The sequence below is a fragment of the Centropristis striata genome, chromosome 14 (genome assembly GCF_030273125.1).
Source record: "Centropristis striata isolate RG_2023a ecotype Rhode Island chromosome 14, C.striata_1.0, whole genome shotgun sequence".
NCBI lineage: Eukaryota > Metazoa > Chordata > Actinopteri > Perciformes > Serranidae > Centropristis > Centropristis striata.
The window spans coordinates 19,612,234-19,633,148 of record NC_081530.1 but is presented as its reverse complement, the minus strand read 5'-3'; the positions used below and the strand labels follow the sequence as shown (position 1 = coordinate 19,633,148).

The 20,915-nt window shown below is 38.5% G+C and overlaps 1 protein-coding gene across 2 annotated transcripts; it reads left to right on the top strand.

Moving 5' to 3' along the window:
• Positions 1-1,394: 1,394 nt before the first annotated feature.
• Positions 1,395-20,044, top strand: LOC131984285 (claspin). Of its 2 annotated transcripts, none has more exons than XM_059349142.1 (24): positions 1,395-1,616; positions 3,253-3,370; positions 3,737-4,164; positions 4,446-4,595; positions 4,803-4,862; positions 4,962-5,034; positions 5,179-5,281; positions 5,567-6,144; positions 6,265-6,453; positions 7,167-7,327; positions 7,434-7,609; positions 8,306-8,361; positions 8,586-8,773; positions 9,794-10,325; positions 10,727-10,760; positions 10,987-11,089; positions 11,196-11,350; positions 11,736-11,897; positions 12,044-12,165; positions 12,989-13,122; positions 13,381-13,501; positions 14,923-15,002; positions 15,932-16,093; positions 19,443-20,044. In XM_059349142.1, the coding sequence occupies exons 1-24, from the start codon at positions 1,590-1,592 to the stop codon at positions 19,566-19,568; spliced, it is 4,038 nt and encodes a 1,345-aa protein (XP_059205125.1). In that variant the 5' UTR covers positions 1,395-1,589; the 3' UTR covers positions 19,569-20,044. The 2 variants fall into 2 exon arrangements, with proteins under 2 accessions (XP_059205125.1, XP_059205124.1); XM_059349141.1 differs by having other exon boundaries at positions 14,920-15,002.
• Positions 20,045-20,915: the final 871 nt, after the last annotated feature.

Genomic DNA, 20,915 nt, shown 5'->3' with positions numbered 1-20,915 from the left:
GGATGTAGGCAATTTTACCATAGGTGGCCGACGTCATGAGTCAAATGTTTTATTGAAAACCGTTTATTTAAGTGAAAATGAATGCTGTTTAACATCAGAAGTACATTTTTTTTTCTAATCAAAGTTTCATAAAGTGCACATTTAAATAAATAAAAAGTCCGAAACAAAAATAGCCTATGAAATAATAGAGCCCAATCTTTTTCCAAAATAAATATATTTATATAAGAAAAGAATAACAAACATTACAAAATAACTAAATATAACAAACCCTATCCCCCAGCCCTATGATGAGAATATTTAATACCCGTTTAATTACACACTTCTATACATATTTGTATATAATCCCCCCATATCTTTTTTTGTGTAAGATACAGTAAATCTCATAAATATCGAAAAAAAAAAAAATCTTATCTTATCTTATCTTATCTTATCTTATATTAAGTACTCAGATTCTTTACTTAAATAAAAGTACTAATAATGAATACCATCACACTGTGAAAGTACCAGTGGTTGAATGTTGAAATCAATCCTGTATCGAATGTAACTAAGTACATTTACTCAAGTACTGTACATAAGTACAATTTCAGCTTTGTGATGATGCATTTTCAAACGATCCAAGGCTTAGTCCTTAGTGGCCCTTGCAAATGTAATTATTCATTTTTAACAATAGCGTGTTAGATAATAAGATGATAATTGTAATAGCTTTTGGCTCAGAAGGAATGACCATTAAACATTACCAACAGGTAGGTTTTTAATGGCTTTTCCCCATATAACCATGTGGTTAATTCTCGCAGTAATACACATTTAAGCAATGTCTTCAAAAATATTTTATATGGGATAATTTGTTATACAATCATACACCAGAGAGATACATGCATTATGCACCATGCACTAAACATGTTCATGTTAGATTTTGCATCACAAGGGGTGCAAATACATAACTTGTTCAATTTAAAAGTTATGTTATGTTGAATATATTATGACCATAGACTGCATGATTACAACCTGTTTCCCTCTTTACAATTCTGCTATTGTGTGCATTTGGTTTTAGACCTTACTGTAAATTCTCAGTGTTTACATTTTGCTTTTCTGCATTCTACATATTTGCAATGTTTCCCACTTTGTATTAAAACTTCTACACAACAATTTGTTTCTGGATAATTACATTTCTTTATCTTATCAATCCCTCACTTTTGTTGTAAACCCCTCAGCTCCGCCCATCCGATCACTACCGGTATATAAAAACCAGCGCTCACCAAGCCGTGACGTCATAATAGGCGGGTACAAATGTCTTCAGTGGACCAATGGGATTGCGAGAACGGAGCGATTGACACCTCGGTGACGAAAAACTGCGGGCCAGCTGTCACGACGCGCGAAAGATCAAATTTTCTATGGTGAGTGGGGAACAGGCGGGAGGAAGAGACGCAGCCCAGCTAAACTCTTTCTAAATGTGCTTTAAAGGTCAAAAATAGCCCTTGTCACGCAGACATTTGCTTCTTAGACGTCTGTTGTGGCTGCCGAGACCGGACGAAGCGCTGCCTCCGCTCGGTTTATTTGACAAAACAGCGAAAACTAGGCGGCGGACAAAGATGAGCCTGGTCGTTTCTCAGCAACTGGTGAGCAAATTATTTCACATTTCACTTGCTAGTTTTAATATCTGTGAAACTATGAGACTGACATATATGCCACCATTAGTTATGAGAAACGAAGAAAGGCTGGCAATACCGAAAGCAATCCTGTTAAAAGAAATATTAAGATATAGTTGGCGTTAGCTAGTTAGCTATCCTGCTGGCTAGGTTAGGTTTAGCCAGCTGGGATGATGGTCGTCGCTCCGGCCTGGTCTCATCGATTAAATACGCTTAAATTCGGCATTTTACTTTGTTGACCAGTGATTAAACAGTATCTCTTAAGTAATTATAATGTTGGGAAATCGATCACTTGTGCATGGTGTGTTTGGTTCGTGTAAAAGTAGCAAAGTTGACCACAAATGTTGAAAGGAAGCAAAGTCGTCAGCTAACTACGAGCTCATTGTTTGGTTTATTGCAAGGCGCCACTAATGTTATTTGCCACCCATTTGGCAGTTAGAAATTACACACTCAGTCTTCAGGCTTTAGAGTGACTTTACTAAATCTTTTTCATCAGTGTTTTTGACATATACAGAAACATGATATAACTTCGGTAACCCAGAGAGCGAGAGAGAGTTGAGTTAAACAGCTTTCAACGGCCACTATAACCATGAAACCAATACCTAGTACTTAGTAAATATCGTCACCTTGTTAAAATAATCGCCTAACTAATTTTTTAAAGTTTTGCAGGAAACACAAAAAACTTCTCCAAAAGTGTTACATGTGACATTTATTGATCGTTTCACTCAAAAAGGATGTAACAAAGGATGGCTATAGGCATAGTAATAACACTGTGTGTAAATTATGTAAGTTAAGAGAAATAAAATACTTAGGCAATTTTTTTGAACATGCCTTTGTGACTTAAGCAAGATATGCACTTTATTTTGAAGGTGTCTATATAAGAGTCACACAAGCCTGTCAGAAACATGAAATGACAAGTCTCATGAGCATTAATGTTGCTTCAAAGTGTCATTAATGTTCATGACACAGCCCATGTCATGTTTATGACACGTTCATGTCACTCTTTTGTAGACACCTTCAAAATAAAGTGTTACCATATCTTGCTTAAGTCACACACTTGACATAGGTCATTATCTTAAAGGGGTAAAATCACATGAACTGATCAACTGAGGATGTAGGCGATTTTACCATAGGTGGCCGGCGTCATGAGGAGATGATTTCGGTAAAAAAAACAATTTTGACAAAAAATTACATAGGCGATTATTTTAACAGTGTGACGATGTAGAATATAGAAAGCTTTTATTGTCAGTGTATACAGTATACAACAAAATTTGGAGCACTGCTCCTCACTGGTTATTTTTGAGAGACTAGCACTAAAAAATATAAATAAAATATACTAAAAGGCAATAAGGCAAAGGTCATTGTAAAATGAGGGCACAATGTAAGAACAGTTAAAGAGTAAATAGCAGCATGAGTGGGTAAAGTACAGTTTCAGTGTGGGAGTGTAACTGAAGTAATACACTAAGCACACAAAGTAAGATTAAGGCTGTGTTATTGAATCCTCATTCCCCCCAGTAAATGGACATCAGCCCAAACTACTGCACTTCCCCATTGCTATAGAAAGTAATCATCATGATGTGTAAATCCTGTTTTGTTTTGCACCCAGGCTGAGGGTCTACCAGCTGTGGCCCAAACAGTAACAGAGAGCGATTCAGACAGCGGGATGGGCTCTCCAGCTGAGGAGATGGTCACAGAGATGGTCAACAAAAGAGAAGTGCCTCCAGGTAAAGTAACGCAACAATGAATGATAATCAAACCTGGGTGAGACGGGGCAGTGGCCACTTTGTCTATGTAAAGAGGTCCCATTTTATGTTAATGTCTGTCAAACCACATATACTTTAGGTATTTAGCAAATGATCAAGTCAGATTGTGTCAATGGCATCCCATGATTGCCAATACTCACCTTACGAGAAATCTGCCTGTGCAAATGTAAAAAAGGTACCTTAAAGAGTTGACTGCACCTGCAGATTAATTTAATTTTAAAAATTGTCTTATTTAAAGTGCGTTTTCTCATCAAGAATGATTGTTTTTGTATCACTGCATATGTCCATATACTTATAACTGTTTCTAAATAGTTATTTTGTGTTTAGATTCTGACGATGATGAAGACATCACAGTCCACAGAAAGCCTCACCGTAACGCCATTAGAGACAGTGACAGTGAGGAAGAGGATGCAGCTGCGGACAGCAGTGTACACATGGCTGAAGCGCTGGTCTTATCTGCTTCAAGTGGAGAGGAGATGGAGACCGGAGAGGCTGAAAAGAATGATGAGAGGAAAGAGAAAGGGCCGCAGAAGAACAAGAGAATAAGCCGTGCTCCCATTGACAGTGAAGACAGTGAGCCAGAGCAAGACAGACGTGGAGAAGCTGAGGAGCAACAGGAGGAGGAGAGGAAGGAAGGGAAATCGACAAAGGAACGGAAGAAGAGAGAGAAGAGCCAGAGGCACCGGGAAAAAAAGGAGAAGCGTAGCAAAGTGGTGGAAAAAACCAAGAAGGAGAGGTTCTCTGAAGTGGCAGAGGTGAGTGAAACCTGGGTTTTCTCACAGTGGTATTTTTTTCCTTCTAATTGTTTTGAACTATCCATAACCCTGCACGTGGTGCTTGGTACATACTGCAGTCTAGTCTGGAAACTGCACATATACGCTGAAAATGTGTATGTAAAATAGCATTCAACAATCACATCATCAAATAAGTAATTAACATCTACATACATTTCAGTTTTTAGAAATGAAATCAAGTGTTAAATTAATGGTTGAGTCAAGTGCATAATATTAAAACAAATTTGTACCGATTTCACCAGAACTCACCGCCTCTCCCTCGGGCTCTGAATGACAGTGGATGTCAGCTGGGCGACACAGACTTGTTTGACACCGGACTGGACGATGATGAGGAGGAGGAGTCTCTGGAGGCCATCAGAGCTGCAATCAAGCAAAAAATGAATAAACACAAGGTGCAAAAACAGATGACTGCTTGCAATTGGGATCGTTCCCTTGTTTTTTGTTGATACGCTGCTCCGCTGATTGGTACTATTTATACTTTGTTAAAAGTGAACGCAAAACTAGTGATGTGTTAAAAGAGTGGCACAATGGTTGGCCTGGCGTTTCGCAGATGTTGGCCTTGTGGGCCTCTGCTTAAATGTTTTCAAATTTTGTTGCAGGATCCTCTCCTGGATGAGGAGGAAGAGGATGAAGATGCACCAGAGAAACCCCAGCGTGTGGTATGCTGTGCTGAAATGTTTGAATTTACTCTAAATGTTGTAAAATTGACCCCAAATATCAAAAAGTGATTTAATTCTCAAAATGTGTGATGTTTTCAGGAGAGGAAAGCTGCACGCGCCAGCAAAGAGGCAATGAAGCAGCTCCACAGTGAGTCTCAGCGGCTGGTCAGAGGTCAGTTTAAAAGTAACACTTCTGTTGTGTTTTATGTGTGAACTGTTGACTGATAATTCGTCATAATCATGGTTTAAAATGTTTGCTTCAGACCTTGTAAAAGAGATGTTTTCCATGCTACTTTGACAATTTCTGTCTTTGTAGAGTCTTCACTCGGCCTGCCCTACCACATCCCCGAGCCGAAGACCATCGACCAGTTCTTTAAGAAGAGAGCCCGGCCCGAGGGTCCCGCCATGGCATTGTTAAAGTAAATACAAACAAAAATAACAGATAAAACACATACCTTAGGGCGGAAGCTAGCCACATTGGCCAAATATTATCATCTGTTAACACACTTTAACCAGACATATATGATGTTGTAATACATTGGTTGCCTGCCAAAGTCACAAGCATTTAATTTCTGGACAAATTGAAGTTTCACATATAGTTATGGGGATTTCGGTGATGGATTTATTTACACAGGAACAATCAGCATTCGGTCAAAAGTGTCATGTCCACCATAATAAATACATTATATTCTTGTTCTCTTCAGATCTACAAAGTACTCTGTGATGATGTTGGAGACGCCGTCAGCTCCTCCTCCACCTCCCACCAACCCACCCACTGAGCCTCTGCAGCCAACCTCCGAGCAGGACTCTTCTCCCTCTCTGGATCTGTCCTCTCAGATCCAGCCCGTTCCTCATCCTGCTGCCACCTCGTCCCCACAAAGGGAGAGTGCCAGCCAAGCCACAGAGGCAACTGAGAGCCTCGATCCAGACCAGGAATCTGGGCCGATGCTCTTCCTCTCTGAGAGTCTGCAGGAGACGGTCACTACAGATGAAGTGGTGAGACCTGCTTCTGCAGAAGGAACATCTCCTGCACTGTTGGAACAAAGCCAGTCCGCGGTAATGTCTGAATCTGAGGCCCTGCAAAAAGAGCCTCTTTCCGGGGCTTTGGTGAAGCCGTTAGACGGGCAGTGTGGGAGCGTTGATGTAGCACCACAACCCACCAAACCCAAGAAGGACAAATTGGCCAGACTGAAGGAGCTTGGACTGGACCCACCGCCTGTCGCTAAATTGTGTCCAGATGACGGAGCCTTTGTTCAGCTTGAGCCTCCACAGCCAAACAGTGGTGAGTGATTACTCTTTTAGGGTTTCCAAGTTAGAAGATCAAGAATGTGTCATAAATCTGAATAAAGCCTTCAGCGATTGCATTTCAATCTTTTCGTCACCTCCTTTTTATTTCCACTAGGCGTCGAGGCACTGAAGCAGCGCTACCTTCGTCACGTCAAGAAAGCCGTACGCCCTCAAGGAGAGCGAACAATGCAGCTTAACATCGTCCGCAAAGACAGCACCCCGTCTGGCCAGGAGGAGTTGCACATGGAGTCAGTCACTGTCACTGTTAAAGAGGGTAAAGAAGAGCCGGTTGCAACCAAACCAGGTATGGATACACATGTGATGTGCACAAAGAGGCCAGGGTTTCTGGGAAATCGTGTTATGTAAAGCAAGTTTTCTAATTTTGGTTAATCTCATTTCCATTTGATTTTGTCAAACTAGTTAACTACAGTAATGGGTAAAAATATTAGACCACCCTTGTATTCTTCAATTTCTTGTTCATTTTAATGCCTGGTACAACTAAAGGTACATTTGTTTGGACAAATATAATGATAACAATACAAAAATAGCTCAAAAGAGTTTAATTTAAGAGCTGATATTTAGCCATTGGTTTTCTTGATCATAACTAAAATCATTATCAAGAAAACCATGGAAAATGTCTAGATATCAGCTCGTAAATTAAACTCTTGAGCTATTTTTGCTGTTATCATTATATTTGTCCAAACAAATGTACCTTTAGTTGTACCAGGCATTAAAATGAACAAGAAACTGAAGAAAAAGGGTGGTCTCATATTTTTTTCCATGACTGTAATTATATTTGTTTATAGAACCAAATCAACTGAAAATGAGTCAGACTACCCTAAATAAGGCTGGCTTATTTGGTAAAATCACTTTATGGAGAAGGCCCCAGATTGGTGACCTCTTTTAACACCAACAAACTAAAGAGAAATAAACGAGGCCATGGTTTAGTGCTGCACCTATATTGACTTGGAGATTTGATTTGTTTGCTGACATTACCTACTTCCTCTGTCTTCATAGGAGAGAAGCTGCTGACTCTAAAGCAGCGCCTACAGCTCGCCATGGCCCAAAAGAGACAGGAGGAGAGGGCACGCAGGGCTGAGCTGAATCGCCTCGACAACGAAGAATGTGGGGACGAGGAAGAGGAGGAGGAAGAGATGACTGACGAGTCTGACGAAGAGGTAAGAAGCGTGTTTGTTTCTTGCTGCTTTGCAACAATCAAATAGCTTTATGCATATTTGTGCTTTTATTCCTGTTGTACTCAGCCTGATATTCTCTTTTTAACAGAATGTCGATGACTTGCTGGGAGGTGATGATGGTGAGGAAGAAGAGAAGGAAGATGAGGAAGGCAGTGTGGCCCCGAGTGTCAGGAGTCCTTCTCCTGTGTTGCTGAACGGGCCCTCTGACCTGAACGCAGATGGCTCACTCATGCTGTTCCCCGGCAACTCTTGCTCTCGCACTGGGTAAGTGTGTTTGGATTGTCTGGTTGTGTGACTCTTTTATTAGAGCCTGACCAATTCATTAGTCTCTGCCATTACCGGCCTATCACAGATATATTGGTGCATAGATACTACATCGACCGATATATCAACATCAGAATTTTCTTACTCTCCAGCATCTGCATTGGCCCCAAAAATGTCGTAAATGCAGGGCTCAGTCTTTTTTGTTTTGTGTTTTGTATTCAGTATGTTTTGTGTCAGTATGTTAACATAAGAAAAATAAAACAAACCAAAATAAAATGTATACTTACATTAATATGTACTATAATTTAATCTAATTTGCAAGCAACAAATTAACTATCTTAAATGTGTATGAGTATTCTGTACGTGGTGTGTGCTTTACTTTAAGATCTGTTCACATAAATGGTATAAAAGTATTTAACTTTGTAAGAGCATGAGCTTAAAAAATGTAATGATAAAACTGTTAAATTAACGGACAAATCATGAGTTAGTCTTATTTACGCAGTCATTACTTGTTGTCCTATTTAGGGACCAAACTGCCTGTAAATAACATAAAATACCTTCATATCTACATATCGCATATTGTGTGTTCGTATAACAAGTTCATTTTTGGTAATACTTGTTTGGATGTTTACATATGTTGTTACATTGTGTGTTTGTATAAAGTAGTAAAACTGTTGTAAATCACTGTTGTTGTAGTGATGGTGTAAGAAGGTCTGGTCCCTCTGGACAAGACAGCAGCAGCAATAAGATGGGTGAGTACAGTGACTTCATCTGTTCATACTGTTTACACTCTAAACAGGCTGATTACTAGTTATTATTAGCTAATAATGAAAAGAAATGCTGATAAGAATGTTTTTGTTTCCACATACCCTCTCATTCCACTGAGAGGTCTCTCTTTGGAGGACACTTTTGAGTATTTTTTTGCAAAATGTATGCAAATACATTTCTTTTCTACTCTCTTCCTTCTCCTCTCCAGAAGAAGACGACTCTCTGTCCCTGGTGAAGGACAACAGCCACAACAGCAGCTTTGAGCTCGCCGGATCTATGATCACCTCCTACCAGCCTGTCAGTCATCAGCGCTCCGCAGGAAGAAATATCTCGTCCATGTTCCGCTCCCCTTCTCCCTGCTTCTTCAGGCCCAGCTTCCTCGGCTCTGCCTCCAAGGTAAGATACAAGGGTTATTCTTTTAAAGCGCCACAATGAAATCATCAGGCATTTGAATCCTGAATGTGTTTCAGTTCAGTCAAATGGATGAGAGATACACAGAAATACTCTTATGTGTACAATTTAAGTGTCATAATTATTTTGTTTCTTAATTAAACATAAAAATGTGTATTTTATAGAAATGTACAGACACCTCTGCATCTACACACATTAGCACTCAAAAGTTTGGGGTCACCACGAAAATGGGAATAAACTGTTTTATTCATGAAATGAGTTACAAAATGAAATTAATGAAATTGGGGTCACCACGAAAATGGGAATAAACTGTTTTATTCATGAAATGAGTTACAAAATGAATCTGAAATATAATATACAATGGAAGAAATAATCATTTTAACCTGTACAAATCTCCAACTTTACCTCTAGATACTCAACCAGCCTGAGGAAGGATCATTTTATTGCTTCTCAAACCAGCACAAAACAGTTTCCAGCTGTGCTAACATAATGCTCAGGTGTTTTATTGATCAATGAGCCTTTCAACACTATAAACGTGGATTGACACAATGTTTTACTGGAACACAGGAGTGATGGTTGCTGACAACCTATAATAGATATAACATAGAAAATCAGCCGTTTCCAGCTTTAATAGTCATTTACCACATTAACATGTCTAGACTGTATGTCTGATCAATTTCAGGTTATTTTAAGTTTAAAGAAGTGAGCTTTTCTTTCAAAAATAAGGACTATTCTAAGTGACCCCAAACTTTTGAGCGGTAGTGTATACTCAATATTTACATGAATAAAAGGAAATTAGAGCCTGTGCAGGATTTTTAGTGGGATATATATTTATACAAAGACCTCTCCCAAATCTCAAGGCAAGATAAACTGAATTACTTTACATAAAAATGTGGGAAAGCAACGACAAAACAAAGGAAATTATTTCAGAATTGATATATACAATGTAATTTGCTGCCAGATTAAAACATTTAGTTTTTCATCTTTTCTTTTCTCCTCTATTAGAGTTCAGGCAAACTGTCCGAGCCCTCTCTCTGCCTCCCTGTTGAGGACTCCCAGGACTTGTATGCGCCTCCATCTCCAGGAGCCGATTCGGGGCCCCTGGGTGGAGCAGCTTCTGGCCCCGGTCTCGGAGGAGACTCACAAGGCCGTTTCTCCCTGGAGGACGACACCCACTCCCAGTTACTGGATGCGGACGGCTTCCTTAATGTGGGCCCTCGGCCCGGTGCTCCTCAGTCCCACAAGAGGCAGTTGATCCTGGACAGCCTGGATGAGAATGCGATGGATGCCAACATGGGGGAGCTGTTGGGGCTGTGCTCGGGGGTTTTTGCGGCGGCGGAGAGCGGCTCGAGCCGGGCAGAAGGCCTCGGAGAAACGCAGGATGAGCTGCTCGGCTTGTGCTCCGGAGCGTTTCCACAGACACAAGCAGGAGAGGAGCAGGTGGGGGAGAAGAGTAAAGAGAGAGGACAGGAGGAAGGGTCTGATAACACCATGGATCAGCTTCTGGGGCTGTGCTCGGGGAAGTTTCCTAGTCCAGGTAAAGGAGTGTTTGATGTCCCTCATTTCATAAATAATAATGATACAAACACATTTTCTGACAATGTTCAACCTTGTAGTTTAAATTGTACTCAATGTTGACTGATTTCTGGGAGTTTTCTAACTTTAGACTAGTTTTTGCTTCAGTTTAGTGAAATAAGTCGTTAAAACTAAACTATGAGGAACCTCTAATGATCTGTAGTTGAGATGACTGTCCTGCAAAAATTCATACCTCTTTTTTATGTTTTTGGTTAGAATTTCTATTGATTGTGTAGTTCCACTGATTTCACTTTACCATCGGAATATGTCTTAAAATGTAGATTTTCGAGGTTTGATATAGTTTTGAATAATTTTTCCGTCAGTTACAATGTTTAAATGTGTCTCCTTTTCTGCCAATTTTAGGTTCTGCTCGTACGGCTTCACCAGCACAAGACAGGTACACTTCAAAGACCTAAAATAATCCAAATAAGTGTTGATTTTTCCACAAAATATTTAATGTAAAACTTGAAAAAGTTGAATACTATGTTTGTTTACAAAACTGCTCCCCGTGTCCCTATTTCCTCTCTTTTTGCTCATCACTTCAGTGCCTCTAGATAAAGTTTTAATTAATAAGAATATTTATGTGTGATATAAGATTTTCATAGTGATTTCTCTGTATAAAGTAAAAAGAAACTAGAGGAGAAAGAGCAGCATGAGGAGGAGGAGGAGGAAGAAGAGGATTGTGAGTTCCGGCTTCTGTCAGACGTGGAAAGTCACAGTGAACAGGTGAGATTGTTAGTTTTTAGCAGTAAAAAAATCCACTTCAAGCACAAATATCATACTGGATGTATATCTTGATGATGCACATGACAAGTGAATTGTTGATTCGTAGGAGGACAATGATGACAAAGAGGATGGCAAGGAAGACGATGAAGAGGAGGATGGAGAGGAGGAGGAGGCAGATGCTGGTGAGGACGATGATGACGTAGAAGAAGAGGAGATGCAGGGTGTCTTTGCACCGCACCGGGTTAAGAAAAAGAAGAAAATGTAAGTCACAACTCAAATAAAACCTTTGATGATGCACCATATGCATTTATAAATGTTGCATACTCTTTTCTTTAAGATAAGATTTCCTTTATTAGTCCCACAACAGGGAAATTTCAAGAATCACAGATGCAAAGTGGACAGCAAAAAACAACAAAAAGCAAACAGTATAAACTAGAAATAAAAGACGTGTTGGCAAATAAACAAGTAAAAAATATAAAGTATTAACAATTTACGGTATCAACAAGCAGCAGCATTTGGATATGGACCGTAGAATAGAGCACATCACTATATTGTGTTAGGCATTAGAGGAAAATCAGTTGTTTTCATCAGATAATTCACGCTGTAGCAGCCCAGGCGTAATTCGTCTCTTGCTTCCTTCTTACAGGCGTTTGACCGACTATCTGGAGTCCGAGGCGGAGCTGTCCGGCAGCGACATGGGCAGCGATGATGAGGACGGCGACAGAGGGAGCGAATACGAGGAGGAGGAGCTTCTCGAGGAGCTCCCCTCGGACGAGGAGCTGCAGGATCAAGTCAACAAGATCCACATGTGAGTAATGACTCGGGTTCAAGCTGCTGAGAACAGAGAGTTTCCTCTAACGTTGCTCAAGTCATAATGGGAATATCTGGTAGAAATAAAAGCGAGGTGGATGTCTGATCTGACATTTCTGGTGTAAATTGTCATTGTCCCTACAGGAAGCAGATAATGGATGATGACAAGCGTCGTCTGAGGCTCTACCAGGAGCGTTACCTTGCCGACGGAGACCTTCACTCTGACGGCCCGGGACGAGCTCGCCGCTTCCGTTGGAAAAATATTGGTAAGTTGACGCGATAATAACTCCATATTTATACATATTGTTCTACTGTTTTGTATTTTTCTCTATTTTAATCTGTGTAATTCTGTAATAGAAACATCCAACCACAACACTAATCAGTTTAAATGGAACAAATAGCTTCTGATTCATCTACACAGTGAAGGGAACAGAGACGACAGTCTAATTGCACACAAATGTTTTATCTCGGATCACGTTGAGTGAGAAGGAAAAACATCTCATTTAATGTTTTATCTTCTGTAATTAATTGAAACATTAGCACATAGTATTCAAGTTGTATTCAACAAGAGGGAGGAGATGCTATGTCTCGTGCACTTGGTCCTTAATATATTTTAAATGTATTTTATTTCTATTCAAATAGCTGGGTTGTTTTTTTTTTTCAGGACTTGCCTTGTTCTTAATCTATATTTTAGTACTTTGTTTGTTCTTATACCTACTTGAAAACAAAATGATTCTGATTCTGATCAAGACATAAACACCCTTAACCTTTTTAATGGTATTTAATTTCAAATTGAATGGGATTTTAGACAATAGTGGTTCAAAGAAGACAACCCAAGTAGTGTATGAACACCTGGATTTATACCCTTTAATAAAAGTTTTACATATATTTTTCTTCATTCATCCCTGCAAGGACAATGAAACACACACACAATCACAAAACTTTAAAAAAAAAATGCCGAAGTATCAGGAGAGAAGTGAATGATTGAACTTTGAATTCATAAAATCTTCTGTTTTGATTCTACAAATGGAATTAAACTTCCTTGAAAAGGAAGGTGATTTAGAGTTTCTTTTTGAACCCCTCTTCTAGACGATGCTTTCAACATGGACCGAACAGGAGCGGAGGGCGAGGAGGAAGAGGAGGAGGAAGATGATCTAGTGGACCCGTCTGAGGTCCAGAGGAGGAAAGCGAGAATGGAGAGAGAGCAGTGGCTGAGAGAACAAGTAGGTTGTCGGGTTTGAAGATGTACAATTTCTGTCCGCTGCACATAAAAGAGTGAGGAGACATTAATAAAAATGCATTGATTGATTTCAAAATTCTTCTTTGTGTTTATTCAGTGCTACTTGAAAAGAGTTATCCCTGTAAACATGTAAAGAGGAGCTTAAATGTGTGTTTGTGTGCATTCAAGACGTATTTCAAGATGAGTCATTGGCTGTTTTTTTTTTTTGTCTTCATTCCTGTCTCTGTGTCTCTTCTCACAGTCTGAACAGAAAGCCAAGAAAGGGGAAGATTTGGATGCAGATGATGAGAAGATTGGAGAGGAAGACAGTCAATTCATGAAGCTCGCCAAGAAGCTGACTGCCAAGACTCTGCAGAGAAAAGGTCAGTTTGATATGAGGCCTCACAAGAAGAATCCCAGACACCCAGACATGATTTTTTGTCTAGTATTCATTTTGTCATCATTTTTTGATATAATATCCTTATTAGTTTTTATCCTATTTAGTTATCTTGTTTTTATTTTTAATCAAGTCAAAGAAAACTGACATTTTAGTCATCAGACAAAATTGATCATTTTAATCAAGTCCACCCAAAACAAATACTATTGTAATTTTAGTAAAACTTATTTAAGATTTTTATCTCCATAATTATCAGATGACAACGCAGGTTGAATGTTTATGGATGCAGCTTTTCAGAAAGTGTCTGGATGTATATGTTATGCCACCATCAGATCACTTTACCAGACACGGCACATGTTCTGATTTGTTTATTTATTTTGAAGTAAATCAATTCTGGCCACAGGTCCAATGTTGTCCTGACATGACACATGCAGAACAGAAACAGTGCTCTCTTTAGGTCAATGAAAATATAGATTTAGTTAATGTTTTTTATTTATTTCAACTACATTTTAGTCATCTGTTCTGGTCAACAATATTGCATTTTGATAAAGTCAGTGTTTAATTGTGTAGTTGTCTTTGTTATATAAAAAACAAACATGTTAAGTGATAGTTTTTGTTAAGTGATCACTGCTTTTGTGGAATAATTATGACAGTAATCCACTGAAATAGTAAACAAATGGAAGGCACAATCGTTTTCTTTCTGCTTATGAAGGTGTGATTAACAGTTTCTAGATTTTTAGCAGAGAAAAAGTCTAAGAGTCTTCGTTCCTCAGATATAATATGGTTTTTGATCTATTGACACTGTTCAGAAGTAGCTCCACCTGATCCAGAGCTTTGGCGATTAAAAACACAGTGTCTCTCTCTCTCTCACACACACACACACACTGATTGCAGCAAAACTCTGGCCTGTGTCCCAGCTAGCTAAACCAAACACAGAGGGGAAACTGCTGCCAGTACTGTCATTGCTAAATGGCGAGTTACTTCAGAGCGTTCGTTTCCAGACAGTTGTGACATTCTTGTGTTCCCGGAAAAAAAAAGTATTATTCATGAGCTTTTGTTTCTGGCCAACTCACATCCTCGGATTCCAATGACAAAGTGAGTCCAGCAACAGGACATTAATCAGATTTAAAAGGCAAATTGACTATTTGTACTGCTGTGCCAGCAAACTGACGACTTAACTGTCCTTTAATAACAAAAACAGTCTTTGTTTGCTCTCCACTTTGTTTTGAAAGGTGCTGTTCAGTTTCAAAGTCCTTTTTTATATCAGTGTATCAAAATTAACCATTTGACAAATGTTACAATGACACTAATAAGATCCCGTACTTTTATTTAATTAAGAGGTGCATGATATTGGATGAGTTGCATTCAGACAATTTCACTTTCTAACTTTACACATTTTCAAAGCAGAGCTCCCTGTGGCACCACAACCCGAAAAGAAGCCGTCGTCGGCTCTCAACCCCTTCCAGAGAGCTTCGCAGCCCCTACAGGTACGTCACCGTCAAAACGGAATGAAAAATGTTGGTTTAAGTTGCTTTTGACTCTTTAATTTTGTATACGTCATATCTGTTGAACTGCTTGTTGGGGACTTTATCGTGTTCTAACATTGGTTTAAGATTAATTTTCCAGTTTAACACAGAACTACTTGTTCACTTTTTTTAAAGTTCAGAAGGTAGAAGGATTTCTTGAGTAAGCTTTTCGTCTCTGCAAAAACAAATGGCATCTGTCTGAATAAAAAAGACTTTGGGCACTTAAACAACCCATAATTTTGTCCGTTTCAATCATACTTTCTCGTATTCTCCAAAATTGTCTGGTAGGAAAGCCGGAGCAGGATTATGAGCAGTAAAATCAAAGGTACTTGGTGGAAAATGTAAACAAAGACATAAACAAAACAACATGGAGCTGAATGCATCCCAACAACTTTCCAACCAATAAGAAGAAATACTACCTCAAATTTCTCGCAAATTTTTCTTCTTACTTTACCCGCCTACAAACCAGACTAAATACAAAACAGACCAAAAGTATTCATTTCATTCTGATTCAGACTGACCAAACAGACTTGGGTTGTGAAAGCGCCCTTAGATGAATGTTAGCACCATATCTTGTTGACCTTGGACAAAATATTAAACTTATTCAGTGTGATTACAACTGGATTTTATGTGGATTACCTAGCTGGCAGCCAAATGGTGTAATTGAGAGGTTTATTTACTTTTCCAGTCACTTTGGCAGCCCTTAAGTAAGGCTGTAACTACTACTGTGCTAAGTAGAGAATAATGAGTAAGAGTAAAAGTCACTGAAAAAGATTGAAAACACTAGAATGAGATGCCGTCTGCAATAAATATTTCACCAACAAATTTTCTGAAATATTCCTTGTGATCTGTACAAAGTCAGTGAAAGTGTTTTTATTGATTCCTGCCAGGTGAGGAGAGGGTCGCTCCTGAGTCAGCCTCACTCCGTCCTCCAGAAGTTGGCTTCGATCTCAGAGGGGAATCCTCTGGCACCCAGAAATAGCAGAGGATTCCTGTTTCAAACTCTGTCTCCTGAGAAGGACAAGTCGTCCTCAGACGCTCCTCAGAAACAGGTGAGTGACCGAAATGTCTCTAATAAATATTTTGTCCTCATATTCATGCAGGTGTAGGAGATCGGACAGCAGGACCTTAATTAAGCTCAAAGTGGCAATCAAAAAATGAAATTATTCAGTTCCAGGGTGCAGCTGTGCTGAGTAAAACTCAGGATGTATTAAGCCAAAATATCATTACTACTTAAGAGGCTCCTTCAAAGTAATATTCACCTAATATTGTTATTGTAAAATATTGTTACTAGCTGAGAAATGAAAGGTCAAAACACTGATTTCTGCAGCAGACTTAGGGATCAGAATAATGAATCAATTAATGCTTGATCGATCACATGGATGTTTCAATCGATATGTGTATTTGTTTATTTTTATTTTATCTGACTGCGTATCAGTACTCATTGAACTGAAACATGGCCAAGCTATCAGTTCTGCGGCCGTACGTCAATAAGCCAATGAGCTGAGAATTAAGTTGGATAAAGCTACAGTTTACAAACTGAAAGTTGAAATGACAATTACAAAACACACAGAAATAAAAAGAGTATTGATTTTTAGCAAAACTAGCTTACTGTATCAAACCTTGCTTGCATGAATTACTCGGTCTAATTGTATCCCAAACTTTTTTTAAACACAAAACAAACTTAAATATGCAAGATTACTGTGAAAACTAACCTCATGCCTCTTCGGGGGCTAAAACATAAAACACTGAACTCTTTGATGTTATCATTACAGTATAATCTCACTTGAGTTACTTTAACGATTTACAGGATCGAGTCTCTTTTCGTCCTTTCAAACTAAAAGCGTCCATTATCAAAACTGGCTTTTGCACAGTACTATCTATATTTCTTTTATTTTACCCATGTATGCATAGCGAATAATCGATTCATTGATGGTTAACGTTCTAGATGTTCGAGTTGGCAGGTTTCTCCCAAATGCCCATCCCTAATACTTTGTCTGGTTTGGGTGGGGGGGTGCTGGAGGCAGGACATGAAAGTATTTCCAGTAGTGGAGAATGCGACTGACACAATTGATCTGTGTGCTACATGTGTGAAAGGGCAACTGGGGACAATGTTTGGACCTGGTTTCTCCAGAGTTCAAATGAGAAAATAACATAAGCTGCCATGACACCACAGGCCTAAATGGTAACCAGTTAATGAGCGTCCACAATGACCGTTCCACCATCATCCCGGGGCCTCGTTTTACCAAAAAAAAAAGCTATTTGCAATCACTGCCTGTGTGCAGATAACAAATGGTGGCAGCATCTCAAATTGCTCTGGCGTGCTTGTGCATGGATCACAAGAATGATGAATGTTTGTTTTGATAAGATAAATGTTTCAAAATGAGTGAAAGGGGAAATGATCTTGTGCTGCAAATCGCAACTTGCATGTTGCAAAATTGGCAAAACGGGCCCCATGAGCACATGCATAGTGGTCAAAAGGCTGCTCTGATGTGTGATCTCATCCTAAAAACAAACAGCTCCTGGTACTGCTGAATTTTTGTTTTCTTTGAAACTTAGATACTTTTGATAGAAGAGCCATTTTGATTGCTAAATCTTGAGTAGAAAAATGCTCATATTTTCCATCTGTTTTGAATAAAAAATAATAATTTGCAGCCCTGGCTGTCACCCACTTTGATTTTCACAATCCTGTCTGGTTGTGTGTCTTTGGGAGGATCTCACTGTTCTAAAATAAGCACAAAAACAAAATACTTTCCAAAGACCTCAGAGAGAGATATCACGATGCGACCGTCATGTGAGTGTGAATTTATTAATTCTGATGTCTTCTGGATTTATGACACTAGGGGGAGCCAAAGCCCACCACTCATATTGGAGCCAATTAAGTACAAATGCAAAAATGATTGCAAGCATGGCTTATCACAATATTCAACATTGCATCACATTTAATTTAGATGTTTTCAAATTACATTAGTTGTTTTGTTTTTTTAAATCAACCTTCCTGTTATGTTGCCTGTCAAATTGAGCCATTTCAAAGTTTTAAAAATTAAAAAAATAGTTATTTTAGTAGTAGTAGTAGTAGTAGTTTTTTAATATTTTTTCAAAAAAAGAAAAAAATGACAATGTATTTTTTGTAAACAATTGTATTTTATATGTAGGTCTTTCCAATGTATATTTTTTTTTAAAGTTTTAACATGCATTTTTTAAAATGAAAAAACAAGTGAATTATCCTCATTGAACCATGATCTGTGAGAGGTAAAGGACATCAATGCACTAAATATTGATTTGAAATGGTTAGTAATGTTATATTTCATCGATAACTCAATGAAATATAAACTATGTTCATCAGGATTTTTTAGTTTCTGGATAATGAAACATTTCTAATTGACCCATGAACATTATTAATCTTCCTGAGAAATGAATATAACAGGAGGATTAAAAACGACAAACATTTTCTGGGAAGCACATTATTGCTTCAGTGTTTTTTGGTCTTTCCTTTCAGTGTCTATCAAGGTTTCATTGTTTTGCACAAGAGTCTCATTGCAGGGCTTGACTGTAAATGTCGCCATGTGCTTTTTGAAAATGTTCCCTTTTTAAAATGTGGCCTTTGGTTTCCATCAGTGGCAACCGCTGTAATAGATACATTGTATATATTTGTTGTATTTCTGATATTTATATATTGCAGCTACTGTCACAACCATAATCAGACGCTGCTGCAGGTACATGTACTCCCATGTATAAAGTAAGGGTAACAAACTATGGCAGAGTAAATAAAACATACAGAATACCAGAAATGTAGCTGATATATCAGGAATTGGGGGTGTGCACATTAACTGATAACATGCAACATTTTAATTCGCTAAGTATCAGATTAAACTTCTACTGCAAAGAATTTTGTTCAGGTTCTGTAATGAATATTCTATTTGTCACATTAATGAGTTGATGTATCACTGCATGGTATCTTAATTATTTAAAAATAGAAAGAGATGAAAATGGAAACCATTTTTTAAAGTTTTGGCAACTGAAAGCTGAAGTTTGGTGACCAAAATTTCACCAGGGTTTACAGTTTGAGGGTATTTGTGTTTGATTGTTGACACCACTTCCACCTCCGCCACAAGGGAAGATTCTTACACCTATTTTATCTTAATAAACATAAAATACAGCTTTTACATGCAAGTTTCTCTCTTCCACTGAACTAAAACTAGCTTAATTGCATTGTTAACCCATCTAAAACATATAAACAAACAAAACAAAACTCACAAAACCCTGTTATTTAAGTCTTTCCACATTGAGGATTAAAATCATACTGTCTGCATTTCTAAACACCCTGGCAAACCAAACTAGGTGTTTTGGCTCTGACTCAATGTTCAGAACCAGCTTTAACTTTTGATGTTTGATCCTCAGATGATGAAGAAGAGGGGGCCGGTGGGGGCGGTGAACCCGGCAGCAAAGAGGGTCTGCAGGGAGAACAGACCTGCAGCACAGACTAAAGGCCCCCAGAAGAGCATCTTCAACTTCCTGGATCACTGATAATCACAGTACACTAACTGATAATCATCAGCCAGCTGGGAAACAAACTGACAAAGGCCAGAATCACCATCCACGTCCATTATTTCAGACATGAAGGAGGAGGTATAACGATGATGGCTGGTTTACGTCCTCTGTGCCGCCTCTGAAACACAAATACAATATATTGTCTGTGCGTTTGCATGTTTACATTGCCTTTTAAAATGGCAAACTAAAGCACACCACTGAGGATCTCTTGATGTTTTACTCTTTCTGTCACACACTGGCTGCTCACATGTCCAGCTTGTGTGTCTAGATTTTAAACGCCATCTAGAGCATTCATGCCACACCGTACTTGACTTAATTTGGATTTTCTGATTAAAGTCCATTTGAAAATGTTTTATCATGTAAATAGGATTGATTTGATTTTTTTATGGTTAGGGCCGTTTTTGTATGATTTAAATGTTTTACATTGTAAATAAAAGTGTATTTTAAGACATTTATTTAATAGCTATTGTCTTTTTCTTGTCAGACCAGATGTGAGCTGTCAGTGTCAGGTGTTTGTGTCCAACTTCTCTATGGATGGCCATGAAGTTTGGTACAGATATCCACAATCTCTCTATGATGAATCCTACTGACTTTGATGATCCTTTGGCTTTTCTTCTAGTGTCACCATGAAGTTTTTTTTCACATGAATTGTGGTTTTGAGTTAAACATGAACAATGATTGAATGGGCTGCCCTGAAATTTGGTGGATTAATAACTGGTGATTCTCTGATGTTTCGTCTAGTGTCACCATCAGGTCAAAATATGTTTAAATCCACACACACACACAGCTCCCAAGGTGTGCAGAAATGTGCTGCCCATAGCTCCTAAGCATGGTGTGTTCACTGGTTCTAAAAAAGGATGGGTTAAATGCAGAGTTTGAAATTCTCCTATGTGGGACTAATAAGGAATTTTTAAAATTAATGACTGTCGACTCTAAAATGCTCTAAAATGCCCTTCAAATTACATCTTTCTTTTTTTTTTCTTCTTTTTTACTTACTCTTGTATGCAGTATAAACTGGGAACCGGATACATTTTCTCATAAGAACTCCAGAGAACCAGTATGGACAATGTCTGCAATGTAAAACTCAAAGTAAACACTTTTACAATAACAAAAAACACTGCTAAAATGCCCCATATTTAATCTTGATACAAAAATACAGTTTTATGTAGTTTGCAGTTAGTCATAGAATTTCAACTTTTTCATACATTTGTACGTGTTTTATACATTTTTATAGCACCTGTAGTCCTCGGGTCAAAAAAAGACCCCATGACATAAGGCCTCAATTGAAATAGTGGGGGGAAAAATCTTGAAGGGAATGCACAG